General features: G+C 31.9%; 5 protein-coding genes across 5 annotated transcripts; 3 read left to right on the forward strand and 2 right to left on the reverse strand.

Annotated features, from left to right (window-relative positions):
- Positions 1–831: 831 nt before the first annotated feature.
- On the forward strand, positions 832–2,706 carry Usp39 (ubiquitin specific protease 39). The gene is made up of 4 exons (XM_065508806.1): positions 832–909; positions 970–1,023; positions 1,090–2,248; positions 2,322–2,706. Exons 1-4 carry the CDS (start codon positions 897–899, stop codon positions 2,566–2,568), a joined length of 1,473 nt encoding a protein of 490 aa, XP_065364878.1. The 5' UTR covers positions 832–896; the 3' UTR covers positions 2,569–2,706.
- Positions 2,707–3,122: 416 nt separating this feature from the next.
- Positions 3,123–4,216, forward strand: LOC135958892 (uncharacterized). The gene is made up of 2 exons (XM_065509835.1): positions 3,123–3,386; positions 3,445–4,216. Exons 1-2 carry the CDS (start codon positions 3,246–3,248, stop codon positions 3,889–3,891), a joined length of 588 nt encoding a protein of 195 aa, XP_065365907.1. The 5' UTR covers positions 3,123–3,245; the 3' UTR covers positions 3,892–4,216.
- Positions 4,217–4,268: 52 nt separating this feature from the next.
- Positions 4,269–5,670, reverse strand: LOC135958891 (uncharacterized). Its single transcript, XM_065509834.1, has one exon. The coding sequence runs from the start codon at positions 5,587–5,589 to the stop codon at positions 4,423–4,425; it is 1,167 nt and encodes a 388-aa protein (XP_065365906.1). The 5' UTR covers positions 5,590–5,670; the 3' UTR covers positions 4,269–4,422.
- Positions 5,671–7,148: 1,478 nt separating this feature from the next.
- Positions 7,149–12,375, forward strand: LOC135956230 (bleomycin hydrolase). Its single transcript, XM_065506644.1, has 8 exons — positions 7,149–7,307; positions 10,319–10,485; positions 10,553–10,798; positions 10,860–10,997; positions 11,065–11,313; positions 11,370–11,596; positions 11,653–11,773; positions 11,855–12,375. Exons 1-8 carry the CDS (start codon positions 7,304–7,306, stop codon positions 12,068–12,070), a joined length of 1,368 nt encoding a protein of 455 aa, XP_065362716.1. The 5' UTR covers positions 7,149–7,303; the 3' UTR covers positions 12,071–12,375.
- A 1,204-nt stretch (positions 12,376–13,579) lies between these two features.
- On the reverse strand, positions 13,580–15,008 carry LOC135956232 (uncharacterized protein F58A4.6). Its single transcript, XM_065506645.1, has 3 exons — positions 14,638–15,008; positions 14,326–14,440; positions 13,580–14,259 (listed from the first exon to the last, which is right to left on the reverse strand). Exons 1-3 carry the CDS (start codon positions 14,979–14,981, stop codon positions 13,942–13,944), a joined length of 777 nt encoding a protein of 258 aa, XP_065362717.1. The 5' UTR covers positions 14,982–15,008; the 3' UTR covers positions 13,580–13,941.
- Positions 15,009–15,242: the final 234 nt, after the last annotated feature.

Here is a 15,242-nt window from a genome sequence, read left to right on the forward strand (position 1 = left end):
TATATGGGAGCTATGACCAATTATGGACCGATCACCATGAAATTAGGTCGTGTGATTATGTCTATATGAAATTTAACAATGTTTAATTTTGTGTATCTACCAAATTTTTAAGCGATTTATGCTCGTTAAAGTGATTTTCGGAAGCGAGTCTATATGGGAGCTATGACTAATTATGGACCGATCGTAACAAAATTTGGTGACATGAATTTTATATATATAAAACTTATTTGGAGCGGAATTTGTGGATATACATATATAATTAAACATTTATGACCGATAAAGTCCAATTTCAGAAGAACATTTGTATGGGGGCTAGGTGAAATAATGGACCGATTTCAGGCAGTTGTAATAGGCTTGGTCCTTGGGCCGAAAAAATAATATGACCTCTGTGCACAAGGTTTACATGGACAGACAGCCAGCCAGGCAGCCAGACGAACGGACATCGTTTAATCAACCCAGAAAGTGATTCTAAGTCGATCGGTATACTTTAAGGTGGGTGTTAGATTAATATTTTTGGGCGTTACAAACATTTGCACAAACGCATTATACCCTCCCCACTATGGTGTTGTAAATGCTATGAATTTCAAACATATTACTTCCAAGTATAGGCAACTTGTTAGTTTTGATAGACAATACATATTTAAAATACATATTTAATTGAAAAAATTTGTATTATGTCATAACAACTACAATTGTTCACAAAAAAACCGAAACGGTTTTCCTCAAACCTATATTTTTTAGAGTTGATATGTTCATGCGCAAACTTCCCTCATTCGCTAAGAAATCTGGCAGCTTTATTAATATGCTATTAATCCAGCAGTGAATGTCACTACGAATAAGAAGAATTTATTGTAATTGGAAATGTTTATAGAAATTTCTTTCACATTAAAATAATAATGCCATCCAAAGGTAATAATAAAACAAAATTCTTCTTATGCTATAGTTTATAATTAATTAAATATCTTTTAGACGAGCCAGCAGAGAAGAAAGCCAAAACTGATTTGACAAACACCAATGAAGATGGTAAGTTAAAGACCGGCTGGGACAAAGCATGTTTTTCACTAAATAAGAATTATTTGTTTATTCTAGAACTAGATACCCCATCAGTGTTTAATCCTAAATATCGGGTATGTCCTTATTTGGATACCATAAACCGTCCCCTGTTGGATTTCGATTTTGAAAAGTTGTGTTCCATCTCACTCACGCGTATAAACGTTTATGCTTGCCTGGTGTGTGGTAAGTACTTCCAGGGTCGAGGTACCAACACTCATGCGTATACACATTCAGTAGCGGAGGCTCATCATGTTTTCTTAAATTTGCAAACCTTAAGATTCTACTGTCTGCCGGATAATTATGAAATTATTGATTCATCATTGGATGATATTAAATACGTTCTCAATCCGACATTTTCGCCACAGGATATAACGAACTTGGACAAATCCGATCCCAAACATTCTCGTACGGTAGATGGTACTTTGTATTTGCCGGGTGTTGTGGGTTTGAATAATATTAAGAACAATGATTATTGCAATGTGGTATTGCATGCTCTGTCGCATGTGGGACCTTTAAGGGATTACTATTTGCGTGAACAGCATTATGCCAAAATCAAACGGCCACCTGGAGATTCTATTTTCAATCTAGTGCAACGTTTTGGTGAACTTATGCGTAAAATTTGGAATCCCCGTAATTTTAAGGCACATGTATCGCCACATGAAATGCTGCAATCGGTTGTGCTGTGGTCCAACAAACGTTTTCAAATCACCGAGCAGGGCGATCCCATTGAATTTTTGTCATGGTTTTTGCATACGCTACATCGTGCCTTAAAAGGTAACAAAAGAGCAGACTCATCCATAATTAATAAAATCTTTTTGGGTGAAATGAAAATATATACCCGCAAAATACCGCCAGTGGAACTGGATGATACACAAAAGACATTATTGCTGGCTACCGAAGAATATCAAGAGAAATGTGAGGATTCAAATTTCCTCTATCTAACATGTGATTTACCTCCACCACCTTTATTTACCGATGAGTTCAGGGAAAATATTATACCTCAAGTCAATCTTTATCAGTTGCTGGGTAAATTTAATGGTACCACCGAAAAGGAGTATAAAACCTACAAAGACAATTTTCTGAAACGTTTTGAAATCACCAGACTGCCACAGTTTATAATATTGTACATAAAAAGATTTACGAAAAATACATTCTTCTTGGAGAAAAATCCCACAATTGTTAACTTTCCAATCAAGTAAGTATTAGTAGTAATTTATAAAAATTGGAATCTTTGTTAAGCTTTTTATTTATGTTTTCTTTCCATTTAGAAATGTTGATTTTGGCGATATATTGTCTATACCAAATCGTGAAAAGCTACCCGATAGTAAATATAATTTAGTGGCAAATATTGTTCACGATGGTGAACCCAACAAGGGTACGTATCGTGTGCACATTTTACACAAATCCAATGGCCAGTGGTATGAAATGCAAGATTTACATGTCACAGAGATACTGCCACAAATGATAACTTTAACCGAATCATACATACAGATTTATGAAAGATGTATTGATTAAAGTTTTAGCAGCATACAAAAAAAAAATCTGCTTTAAGGTATGTGAAAATCTTGGTAATAAAATTTGTAAAAAATAATAAGTATGAACTCATACTAAAAAAAATTAAGAAATATATTTTTAGAAGCCAACAAATCTTAATTCGTCATATGTAATAATCAATTTTTATATATAAAAATCTATCAACATTTGTTCTTAATAAAAAAATTAACTGGAATCTAAAAATAAACCCCCATATGCATAAACAGTTTATAAACACAACTATTTAATAGTACAGGAATTTAGTTTAAAAGGTTTTATGCTTCTCCTATAACATAATGAGAAGTAACTTAAGCATGAAACATTATGCGTGACTAACGCATATTTTTAGGTCAGTGTCAAAGTTTTTATGGTTGGGTGTTACACCATACATAAGTTTCTTATACACTGAGTTATTTTTATTATGACACTGAATTAATAAGACTCTATGGAAACAGTGTAGATATTTTTATTTACTTCTAAAAACAAATAATACACTTGAGTTATGCTCATGCGCCGATTTTGGAACTAGAGTAACATTTGTCAAATCAATTACTAGACTAATTACCACCGGATTTATTTGTCCTATATAAATAGTTTTAATTTACTCGTGAAAAAATCGATTAAATTGTTATAAAAAAATTAAATAAAAAGTTAAAATAATGGCCGAAGGAACTTACGAATATGAATGTATGAGGGCTGAACTGTTGGGCATTGACAAGCCAGACCAAGAAGAATTTGAAAAGGCTCGAGCCGATAGACTGCAGCAAGAACAAGCTGAGCGTGAAGCAGCTGAAGCTAAGGTAATCCAATTTAATACCACATAAAGTGCAACTCTTAAAATAACTCAAAACCATAAAGATTCTAGAGGAACAAGATGAAGCTTTAAAAGGTGCTGCCAGCAAATTGGATGAACTAACTGGTATATTGTCATCGACACAACAAAAACTTAATCGCTTTAAACAAACTGCTTGTGGCAGTCTGACTAATATATTCAGCAGAACTGGTTCAATGGATACTGGTAAAACTCAGCTCACTGAAGACACGCCCAATACTTCGTCAAGGCGTAATACCACAGCAGCCAACACGTCGGCCGATATAAATCAGGCTCTTGATAATTTGGATAGCATGCAACATCAGGAGGGTCAGCCAGTAATACCAACAGAAAAAATACGTCAAGCAAAATTGGATTTGGATAAAAAGATGTCTTCTCAGTTAGGTGCTTTGGATAGAATGATTAACAAAGCTGAACACGCCGAAATAGCCATGCACGAACAAACCAAGCAAATGCGTAAAATGGCCAAGTAAAAATATCTACAATTAAGTATCAAAGATATTATATATGGATGTATGTATTTTCCCAAATTAAACAAGCATTTGTATAAGGTGTCGCTTGTTTTTAAACAATTATTTAAATCTATTATAAGTAATTATAAATATATGGAATTATTGATTATTTTGTTTACTAATTTTGATTTTGTCCTAACGCAAAACACCTAAACATTTAAGCTTTTATAAGATATTCCAACGCTTGGAGTTCCAGAATGAAATACATTTGTATAAAAAAAAACTGGTACAATTACGCTGTTGAGGACTTCCATATCTCAAGCTGCAAAAAAAAAAATAAAAAGCAGACATACCTCAGAACTAGCAGGTCAATAATAAATGTAACAACTCCCTTATGATTGTTTTTAAATAACTTTTATTATGTTATCGTTGTGAGTATAATAGTAATTAATAAATATATATAAAAAAAACTCTTATAAAGCATAACAATTGTTCTAATTTTATTAACAATTTCGGGAAGTACAGATTTATTAAGTGAGTATTGTTGATTAGTCAATAAAATATGTAACTAAGTAAAAAGTCATCATTATTTACACGATAAATTTCTGGCAAAACATTGATATTCAAGTTTAACTCTTCATTGAGAGCGCTGAATAGAAATGGTGAAATTGTCATCTTTAAAATATTAATATCCTGCTGCCAATATTCCAACAACGGTGGACAGTTAAATGGCTCTTCCCCGCTGTTGTCATCATCATTGGCTATCAAACGGTATAGAATTTTAAATGCTTTGTTCTGCTTAAGTTCAATACGAGTACTTTGATATTCTTCTTTACATTGGGCAATTGCTTGGTTATTCCTTAGAACTGGCTGGTGTTTTTCTAGTATATGCACAAGTAGATATTGTTGACGACGATTGGGAAAACTAGCTTCCAGTAACACTTTGGTAAAATGCATATTTCTTAAAAGTGGCTCCGGGGAAGGTAATGATGTTTCTTCTATGGCTTTTAGCATCAGCTTGTGGATTTGAGTCTTCTCATCTGAAGCGAAAATGTCTAAACTTTGCCCTTTTAAATTGAAACGTATAGAATCACACCATAATTTGGCAGCCTTCCCATTAAACATGGCCTCTCCTAAATATCGCAAACATCGTTTGCAATATATATGTTCTTCTTTCTCCCGCGTACACTTCTCAATAACCTCTTTATTTACCACAATAAATTGAAAACCATAGAACAAATCCGTAATGCTAGGCACCAAAACATCTTTAAAGCAGGGACCATGGTGACAAAAGAATTCGCTTACATCTATGGCTCCCGAAGGAAATTCTCGAATTTTTTCATATTTCTGTTGAGTGGCGAGTATTGAATCGCAATTGCTACACACCACTGCAGCCTCATCCTGTTCAAACAAGTTTAATTTCACACTAACTTTGTTATCATCATTTTGGTATTCTTCAGATATTTGTATGTCCTTAATGCTAATGCGAAATGAAGCATTCTCAACATCGACAATTAAGTTACTAAAGGTTCCCGCTAAAATTGAAAAGTAGTTTTTAACAAAGATGTCAGCACTACACTTAGGATTTTGGAGATGTACTTTAGCTTCGTCCACATTAATTTTAAGTGATTCCGAATCGGTTAAAGATTCTTTAAACTTTAGGAATACATTTGCACAGCATAAATGCTGGCGCACTTCGATCACAACACAATCCAACATTTACTTTATTTCGTACGATCAGTGATGGTATTTTAGCTATTAAGGGGAATTTATAAGGTGAACGCAGCTGTACAACAGCAAAGTGAAAAACTCTTAAATGTCAACTTAGATCAGTGTGGCCATTTAGTAATATTTTATGCTAGATTAATCAAATTTATTTTTGTTTATTTTAGGCGTATTATCATAAAATTTTTATGTTCACAAAAACAATCAGATGTTATGTTGAGCATACCATATATTAATTCCTCTTGTCATTTTCTAGTCAAATATAGCGATTTTGAAAACAATTTAACGGAGATAAACAATATTTTAGCTAATAGAGATTCAAGCGATTTTTTTTTAATTTATTATTAATTATTTATTTACTTTCATAAACTTTTATTAAAATAAAATGTTCATTAAGAATAAGGAATGTCGTCGTATGAAGTCAAAGTATAAACACCCATACTGATCTATGCATAGACATAGATCGAAAACTCTGCTGTCAAACACCTAACTCAGTTGTGAGAATGTATTAGTAAAAAAGCTATGTGAAAACAAAAACAACACTTATATTTGTGATTTTTTGAGTAGTATCAAGGCGTATCTAAATTTCGAAACAATTTTGAGTTACGCGAATATATGTCCTCCATTTTTGAAATAACGGTATATCTCGAAAACAAGAGCTAACCTAAACAAACGGTGGTTATCACCACTGGATTCAGCGTTCTGGAATTAGTTTAAACCGCCGGGTGCCCGCTTGACAGTTTTTTCAACACAGTGTATTTGTTTTACATTTTTTTTATACTTTCACGTTGAATCGATAGTAGCAAAGTAAATTAATAAAGTAGACTCAGTAGAACAGCTGACTATTTTTTTTACTTTGGTCTGAACTGTCAATTCACTTGTGGTTGTTGTGGCGAAAAATACAACAAGCCCAAAAGCAAAAACAACAACAGGCAACTTTGACAGCTCAGACCTTAAACCAAAAACAAAATTGCTTGTGGTTTTTGTAAATGTTGTATTTGTTGTAGTACTGTCGCTACTTTATTAATTTACTTTGGATAGTAGAATATTATTCTGGTGACTGGACGAATTATTAATTATATTCGGCAGTACAATATTAAACATTTGATGTGGCAATATTGCAAATATACAGTAATGGAGTTGCCAAGGCTAAAATAGGTTAAAGCAGGGATAAATTGCCATCACTGCAATATGAAGAAGGCGTATTAATCAGTTGAGATATTTTGACATTTTAAATTTAAAATACATTTTTTATATCAACAAAAAATATAAAGAAAGTTTGTCAGTCGAAAACACAACATAAACAAACAAATAGAAATCAGCTGTATTCGTATACCTTGACGAAGATTTCAAAGGAAATTGCATGAAATGTAGTTTCAACAATATATTGCTTTAATTTAACTACTCTTCAACAGATTTATTTATTTTTTTAAAAACTTTTGCAGTCATAAAATATTTTTGGAATTAAGGGGATTTTATTAAAGCTATTTCGGATTGAAATAACGGAAACATTAATGCAAACTTAATTTTAGCTTTGGCAAGCCTGTTGTTATTTCACTTTGTCATTGCCGCTTTTGCATCTCTGTGAGATTTTGCAAAAAAAAATAAAATTTCCTACGAAAACGCGTACAAAAAAAAGTAAAAAAAAAGAAAAAGTTTTATTTTTTTAACCTAAATTGGTTGTTTTCGTCAATTTGTGAACAATAAAATGTGTAAGTAAATAAAAGTGTATTTAAATTTAGCATAAACAAATAATTCAATATTTTTCAACAATAGAAAGTATGCAAGTAGTAATGCACCCACTACATATTTTTAATAGCAATTTGATAAAAAAAACTTGGAAATAATAAAAAACTTAAAAAGAAATATTAAACAAAACTGGTATTGATTGCTAATAATATTTTTTTGCCATTAAATGTGGCACAATGTACAATTGTTGCGGTTTTGGAATTTTGCAATACATTTTGCCAGAAGACAAAAGCAATAAAGATGTCTTTCTTAGTTGTTGTTTTTTGCTGTGCCCTAAACATAATAAGCAGCTAGAGACGGAGGAGGAGCTGCTATTTGCCTAGATCTTTATTAATATTAATTTTTTTTGTCCAACTCTGTCGTTATCTTGTTGGCCTCTTTTGTTATTAATTTTGTTTGTTTGTGTGTTAAGATAAAATTATTTGCTTGCCTCATTTGCATTGCTTTGTGTGTAAATTGTTGTTGTTTTACTATCAATATTATATAGAAAATTTGTATAGCTCTCACTTATTTTTTGCATTATCACTACTTCTCAATTAAAAGTTTAGACACGTAAAATCTAAACAAATAATCTATCTTGTGCTTAATAACGTTTAGAGATAATGAAATTGCTTCGATACCTTTAAAACATTAGTCTGTTTCAGTACTAAACAGATTTATATAAATTTTTTATGGATTTTCGGTACTTATTTAAAAAATTTCTGATTCTGGAACAAAGCCAATTTTTCGAATGCTTTGGCAATGGATATTATAAATATCACTCATTTGCTGCAACAACGTCATAATTCAAAAAACTCAAATGTCGACCAAATAGCCCATTGCATAGTAAATATGTATGTGGTAAGTTATTTTAATAACTGACAAAGTCTTGTGAACTAGCTTCAAAAATTGCACGCAGGATCGCCATAGAAACATTTTTTCCTAACCTATTGTAATTAAGTATTACTTTAGTTGAGTGTTGCCATTTGTGTACTCATATTAATGTAACCAGATGATATCTGACCAAATTGTACCATAAAATAATTTTCCATAAAAACTTAAAAAAAATATGTTGTCTAAAAAACTAAAAATGCCACTCCTGAAAAATAAAATTTTTTGAGTTGCAGCAAATGAGCAATATGTTTTTATTAAATTTCAAAATGTTAAATTGTTTATTATTTTTGCCTTAATATGCCCATGGATAGTTATCTATACTTTAAATTAGGGAATATTTAGTAAGTTGGATCAAAAAACTTGATCCCAAACGAGCGAAGAATTAAGATTTAGCAATAAAACTTTTCATGGAGGGTAAACCTATGCGTGAAAACGCTAAGATTTTACATGAAAGCCATTCTACCAGCGCCAGAAGTATTCAAAACTTGTTTGTTTAACAATAGGAAGCCTACAATAAAATGTTTGCTGCAGCTGAGAAATGAAATTTTATTAGACCATGTAAAGCAAGTTTACCCTCCAACTATTGCTCAAAAATCTATAAGAAAGAATAGTCTGAACATGCCACTACTAAGTAATAAAAATAAAAAAGATCGCTTATAGTTTGCAATTACCCACAAACAAAATGTTTTTCTTTTTGGAAAGAGGTCGAGAGCAAATTTAATATTTTGGTTCTGAGCGGAAGCTCATCAATTACCCACATAAAAATGTTTTTATTTTTGGAAAGAGGTTGAGAGCAAATTTAATATTTTGGTTCTGATCGGAAGCTCATCATTACACTTTATTGAAGAGGAAATAATTGCATATGTATTTTGAAATCAAATTTGACATTATATCTGAAGCATAAGGCTTATAATATGAGGTCAGGGTTGTTGTATAACTGTCCGAATGTTGGAGACATACATAGATAAATACACATAGATCGCAAATTCTCCTGTCAAACTGGTTTTTTTATATTTATTAGTGAAGAAAAAGTAATGACAAAATATTTTTTTGTGAAAAAAAATTAGGGTTAAAAATATTTTTCCCGATATTTATCCTTTGTAAATTCGACTTACTATGGCTTATATACGCCGATGCAAAGGCCTTTGAAATATGTATCTATCATTAGATATCCATATTGTCTATATTAATGACTTAGTAATCCAGATATAGATACAAAATCGAGGTTGTCCTGGTTTTTTCCTTACATCTCAGCCATTTGTTAGCCTTTTTTTTCGATTTTAAATAACAACCGAACCGTTACTTTAGCGAATATATTGATGTATGAATCATACATGAAAATTATTTGGGGGCTACGGAAAGTTGATTTCCACATACAGACGCACATGGATACATCGACTCCGCTAACTATAACTATTCAGACTAACTTATATAGTATACCCTTGCCACTCTTGGTGAAAGAAGCCTTAGAAAAATTTCATCAAAAACTCAAACTTGTTATTCACTTATTTAGTGTTCACTTGTTGATTATGAAAATTCTCGATATACCTACGAATGTAACAAATAGATCAACAATCTTTCAAATTAACCTACCCATTTCATGATTTCTTTAATATTTTTAACATTTTTTGAATTATTTGAGATTATTAAAATATTTTTTTCAAGTAAATGTTTCGACTGTTTGCAAATTTAAAAATAAAGAATGGAGAGTAGCTTGGAATATGAAATTATCTTTAATTTCAATATAATATTAGACGAAGTTTGCCACTGGAGTCTCTCTTGTTCAGATATTGTCATATAATCGATAGCTGTATCAATAAATAACAAAGATCTATTACAACAATAATAATAATCATACGTTAACCCCAAACTTCCGACATTTCATTCATGCTCTTTATGTGTGGACCATCTTCTATCTATAGGATGTGTAGGTTAAAATAATCGTTTGTCCAATTTCTTTTCTGCTACGCCGTTTCAGTTTTAAATATTTATCAGACCACCAGTAGGCGTCGTCCCTTACTACAAGCTACACAACGAATTTTAAGAAATATATTTGAACACAACAACCAAAATCACTCAAGTGGCTCAAATTTTCTTTTAGCCTCTACCTCGGCCATAACACAGGATAAATTGGACAAATGGCGGAAGGTGTTTTACAGTGAGCCCAAAAATATTTTGGCACAAAATGTATGCTCTCGTTTTGATCCCTGGGATGTGTGTTTATCACGCCAACAGTTGGAGACCACCAATCATGTGTTTACTTATAAGGTAATGTGGAAATTTGAGCTCGTTTAAGGGTAAATAAAATTTTGTTTTCTTGTTATGTGTTCTGTAGGTGGAAATGGAGGGCAAACCGGTGACAAACCAAAAAAGTTCTGGCAGATGTTGGTTGTTTGCAGCTTTGAATTGCTTACGTTTGCCATTTATGAAAGAGCATAATCTAGATGAATTTGAGTTTTCTCAGGCTTATCTGTTCTACTGGGATAAGATTGAACGTTGCAACTATTTCCTTAATAATATTGTAAAAACTGCCAAGCGCGGAGAAAAGGTTGATGGTCGTTTGGTATCATTTTTATTGAATGTAAGTCTTTTTTTATATCATTATAATAAACATCAATCAATAATTAATTTGCATCAATTAGGATCCAACATCAGATGGTGGCCAGTGGGATATGTTAGTTAATTTGATAACCAAGCATGGACTAATGCCAAAGAAATGTTTCCCCGAGAGCTACAGTTCTGAAGCTAGTGTACGCATGAATGGTGTTCTAAAAAGCAAGGTATAGTAAATCATAACTTTTGTATTTAATTCATTAATTTGTTTAACTTTTCGTTGGTTTTATGTAGTTGCGTGAATATTCCAAAGTACTGCGTGACCTGATGGATACAAATCCAACTGATGACGAGGTTAATGCTAAAGTTGATGAGATGATGGGCGAAGTTTATAAAGTTGTTGGCATTTGTTTGGGTATACCAGCCAAAGAGTTTACTTGGGAGTATTATGACAAAACCAAAGCATACCATTCAGTGGGTCCCATATCACCCCTGGAATTTTACAATACCATGGTTAAGCCTTTGTTTAATGTAGAGGATAAGGTAATATCATTGCTAACAATCCAATTTATTCAATTGTTAATTGTTGATGTTTTTAGGTTTGTTTAGTTACTGATCCCCGTCCTTCTAGCAAATACAATCAAGCTTATACAGTAGATTGTTTGGGTAATGTTGTCGATGGTCGTCCAGTGTTGTATAATAATCAACCCGTCGAAATCTTGCTGCAAATGGTAGTAGCCAGCATAAAAGCTGGTGAACCCGTGTGGTTTGGTTGTGAGGTTAGCAAACGCTTTGCACCCAGACAAGGCATTGAGGATTTGAATGTGTAAGTTATTGTTTAAAAATAATCATACATTTATTTAAGTTTTTAATTTTTTTTAGCCACGATTTTAAGCTGGTATTCGATATTGATATACAAAAAAGCTTGACCAAAGCTGATCGCTTGATTTATGGTGAATCTGCCATGACTCATGCCATGGTCTTTACAGCAGTATCATTAGATGTAAGTCATAATATTGAGCTGAAATATTGAAATGTAAATTTCAATGGAATTTTATTTTTATTTATTTCTTTATATTCCTAGGAAAATTCGGAACCAAAGAAGTTGCGTGTGGAAAATTCATGGGGTGAAGATCGTGGCGAAAAGGGTTATTTGGTTATGTCCGCCGAATGGTTCAAAGAATTTGGTTTCGAAGTTGTAGTCGATAAAAAATATGTGCCTGCAGATATTCTACGCGTATTCGAACAAGAACCTATTGTTTTACCTGCCTGGGATCCCATGGGTACTCTGGCCGAATAGAGATGTCTTTAGGTTTCATCATATATGTATATAAAGTACACCATACATTGTCATTTCTAAATACTGAACATGGTTACAACTTTACACAACACAGCTCTAACAAAAAAAGCTTTTTCCTTGATGACAAACATGGTCTACTTATATACATATATTTCCAATCATGAATTGCATTTTTAAATCAAACTGTTTAGCGATTCCTAAATGAATTATAAAGCGGTATACTCTTTTATAAATATATATAAATATTTTAAAATCAACAAAATACATACTTATACGTATAAAAATATACATACATACAATATTAATCCATCTATATATTTATTATCTTATATACAAATCATACTCTACATACATATTGGATTTACACATAATCGCGTAAAAACGATACAAATCAATTATAAAATGCATTTTCTATATTAAAAAAGAAACAATGGCATGATTATTAGCCCAATTATGAATACAAAATTTCCCGGGAGTTTTTTTTCATTGAATTTTCATAGGAAAAATGGGAAAAAACTGCCCGGGAATAGCGAGTTGAGTGTTAAAATTTGGTATATAGGAAGCAGCAGTGGCGGGGTTTTGAGAGAATAAGTTGTTTAAATAGTCTTCAATTCTGAGTTTTATATCTTGCATTTAGCTCGGAAAATAGTGACCAGATTTGGCCCAAAATTTATATTAAATCTGAATTTGAGAACATGCATTTAGCTACATGTTTTTTTATTGTATTTGGTAAAATATTTTACTAAAAATGCAAGTCTATCTTGAAGTCAATGATTTTTATTTTGCGCCTAAGAGCCCACAACACCAAAAAACATTTTGTTCACACAAACACTTGTTTTTCTCAGCTTTATTATATTACAGATGTGGCCCGAAGCTCTCACAAATCCTAAATGTGACTTGCTAAATTCGGAAATGACCACAACATTTAGCACATCAATTTTAACATAAAATACTATTGTGAAGTCACTGCAATTGCATGTTTTGTAATCAAACTTTTACAACAAAAAGTATTGCCGGCAGTCAGGCGCAATATAAAGCAGAGTTGCATTTTGATGGACAATTTTTGACGATAAAAACTTAATCTTAGAAAAATTTTGTGGTCATTTTCGGATTCAGCGAATAGAGTTTTGGGTCAATAGGGGCCATTTCGTACCATATCTGCCTACTATTTACCGATATAAATGCAAAAAACATAAAATTATACAAAAGCAAATAAAAATGTATTTCCGTTACGTATACGTCACATATGACAGCAGTGACAACAAAGCAGCCGATAGGAATTTTCATCACTTGAAAGTATATTCACCCTTATCGTGGTTGGCGTAAACGTCATACGCCTACGACAGTTTCGTACTAGATTAAAGAAACAGTTTGCATTTTATCTTTAATCTAGTAGTATACTTTGGTGAAAGGTATATAAGATTCGGCACAGCCGAAAATTACCATTTGAATATCTCCATAATTTTGGGGAGTTATAAAAGCAGTATAAAAATAGTTTGGCTAGAGGACTAGAAGCAAATTTTAATATTTATTTAGTATTTAATATAATTCCTATTTTGTTTTGAGTTTATAAAGCAACTTTTTTTATTATTAGTTATAAGAGGACACTTTATTACATCTCCATTGTTTATATGTATCTGGTAAAGGAACACCACTTGGACTAAAAGTTTCAAAATTTGAAAAATGTTATAATTTTTACATAAGAAAACTAAAATAAAAAAAATTACATTGGATGTTAACAGTAATAAAAAAATAATATCCAATATTAAACTTTGTTTATAAGATTGTTATTTTTAGAATTTGGGTACTCGTTCGTTTTACAGTCCTGAGTTATCAACAGCAGTTTGCGTTTAACAGTGGCATCACATTATCTATTGATTTCTATTTGTCACCTGCACCACTGATTTCACAGATTGATGTTCTTTTTTGCGAGCCTTTTGTCTGAGTCCATATTCGTATTGTAATTTTAACCAAATGCCTTTGCACATTTTTACTAAACGTCCATCGACTTCTTCGTGTCGCCGGGCAAAGGCATATTGCTGTCTTATAATATACTTGGCTGATCTCAAACGACCCGTTTGTATCAGTGATATACTGTAGAAGAGTTTACATCTAGATTGCAGAAACGGATCACCCAATTTAATGCCAATCGTTAGTTGTTTCTTTGATATTTTGCCAGCCATTTCAGCCTAAAATTGTTAGAAAAAGTTGTACAAATAATTTGACTTGTTGAAAAATTCAAATGTTTAACCTACGCATTTGGAAAATTGTTCGCCTAGGGCTGAAAATGCACCACCTAGTGTTGATAACCAGGACATAAGATATTCGGTTTCTATTTTTTCCCACAATATAACAGCCAGCATTCTATTCCTAAAGAAAAACAAAAAATAATTAGATAACAATTCAAACGTAAAAAAATAATTTTTAGATTGCCATTGTATTGCGCAAACTGGCCGAATTATATCAAGGCCTAGGATAGTTCGCAATTACTAATTAAGTTAGCAAGAAATTATAGTCCCTATATAAAAGCCATCTTAACCATATACAAATTAATTTTGCACACTTACCACTTCCAATCTATAACATCCCTTTCAGGCTGTACAATTTGTAACCATAATAATTGCACTCCCTTTAAATTCAGTTGAGTGCTCAACACTCCTCTGTATTCTGAATAGTTCAAGAGTTCCTGGTTCAAATAGAAGAAACTAATACCATCTATATTCCAGCTCAAACGTTTTTTTACTTCCACCGGCAGTTTGACATTTGGGCACTTTTTTGTCCTTTTGATTGTTTGCAAAATTTCTAGGCTGTTTTTGTTAAAGCTGTTATTGTTGACATTTTCTTTGGATGGCGTTATTTTGTAGTAAACTTTATGTTGCCAATAATCATTTATGCAAATTATAAGTGTCATATTTACGCTAATTTATTTAATATTATTAAAAAAAGTACATTATAGGTATATTTTTACTGTTAAACTTTGCTCTTGCTTGTTATTATTGTTTGTTTCTGTTTTGACAGATTCGTTTAAGTGTAATTTGAGATGTGCATGCTTTTAGGGATGACAAAGAAATGTCTAAAAGTAGAGATGGAAAATCGCCGATAAATGAAACATTTTGTTTACAAATTTCATTTTTTTTTTTGCAATGAATAAATAAATGTCTTGTAATTAATA

This window comes from Calliphora vicina, chromosome 4 (genome assembly GCF_958450345.1).
Source record: "Calliphora vicina chromosome 4, idCalVici1.1, whole genome shotgun sequence".
NCBI lineage: Eukaryota > Metazoa > Arthropoda > Insecta > Diptera > Calliphoridae > Calliphora > Calliphora vicina.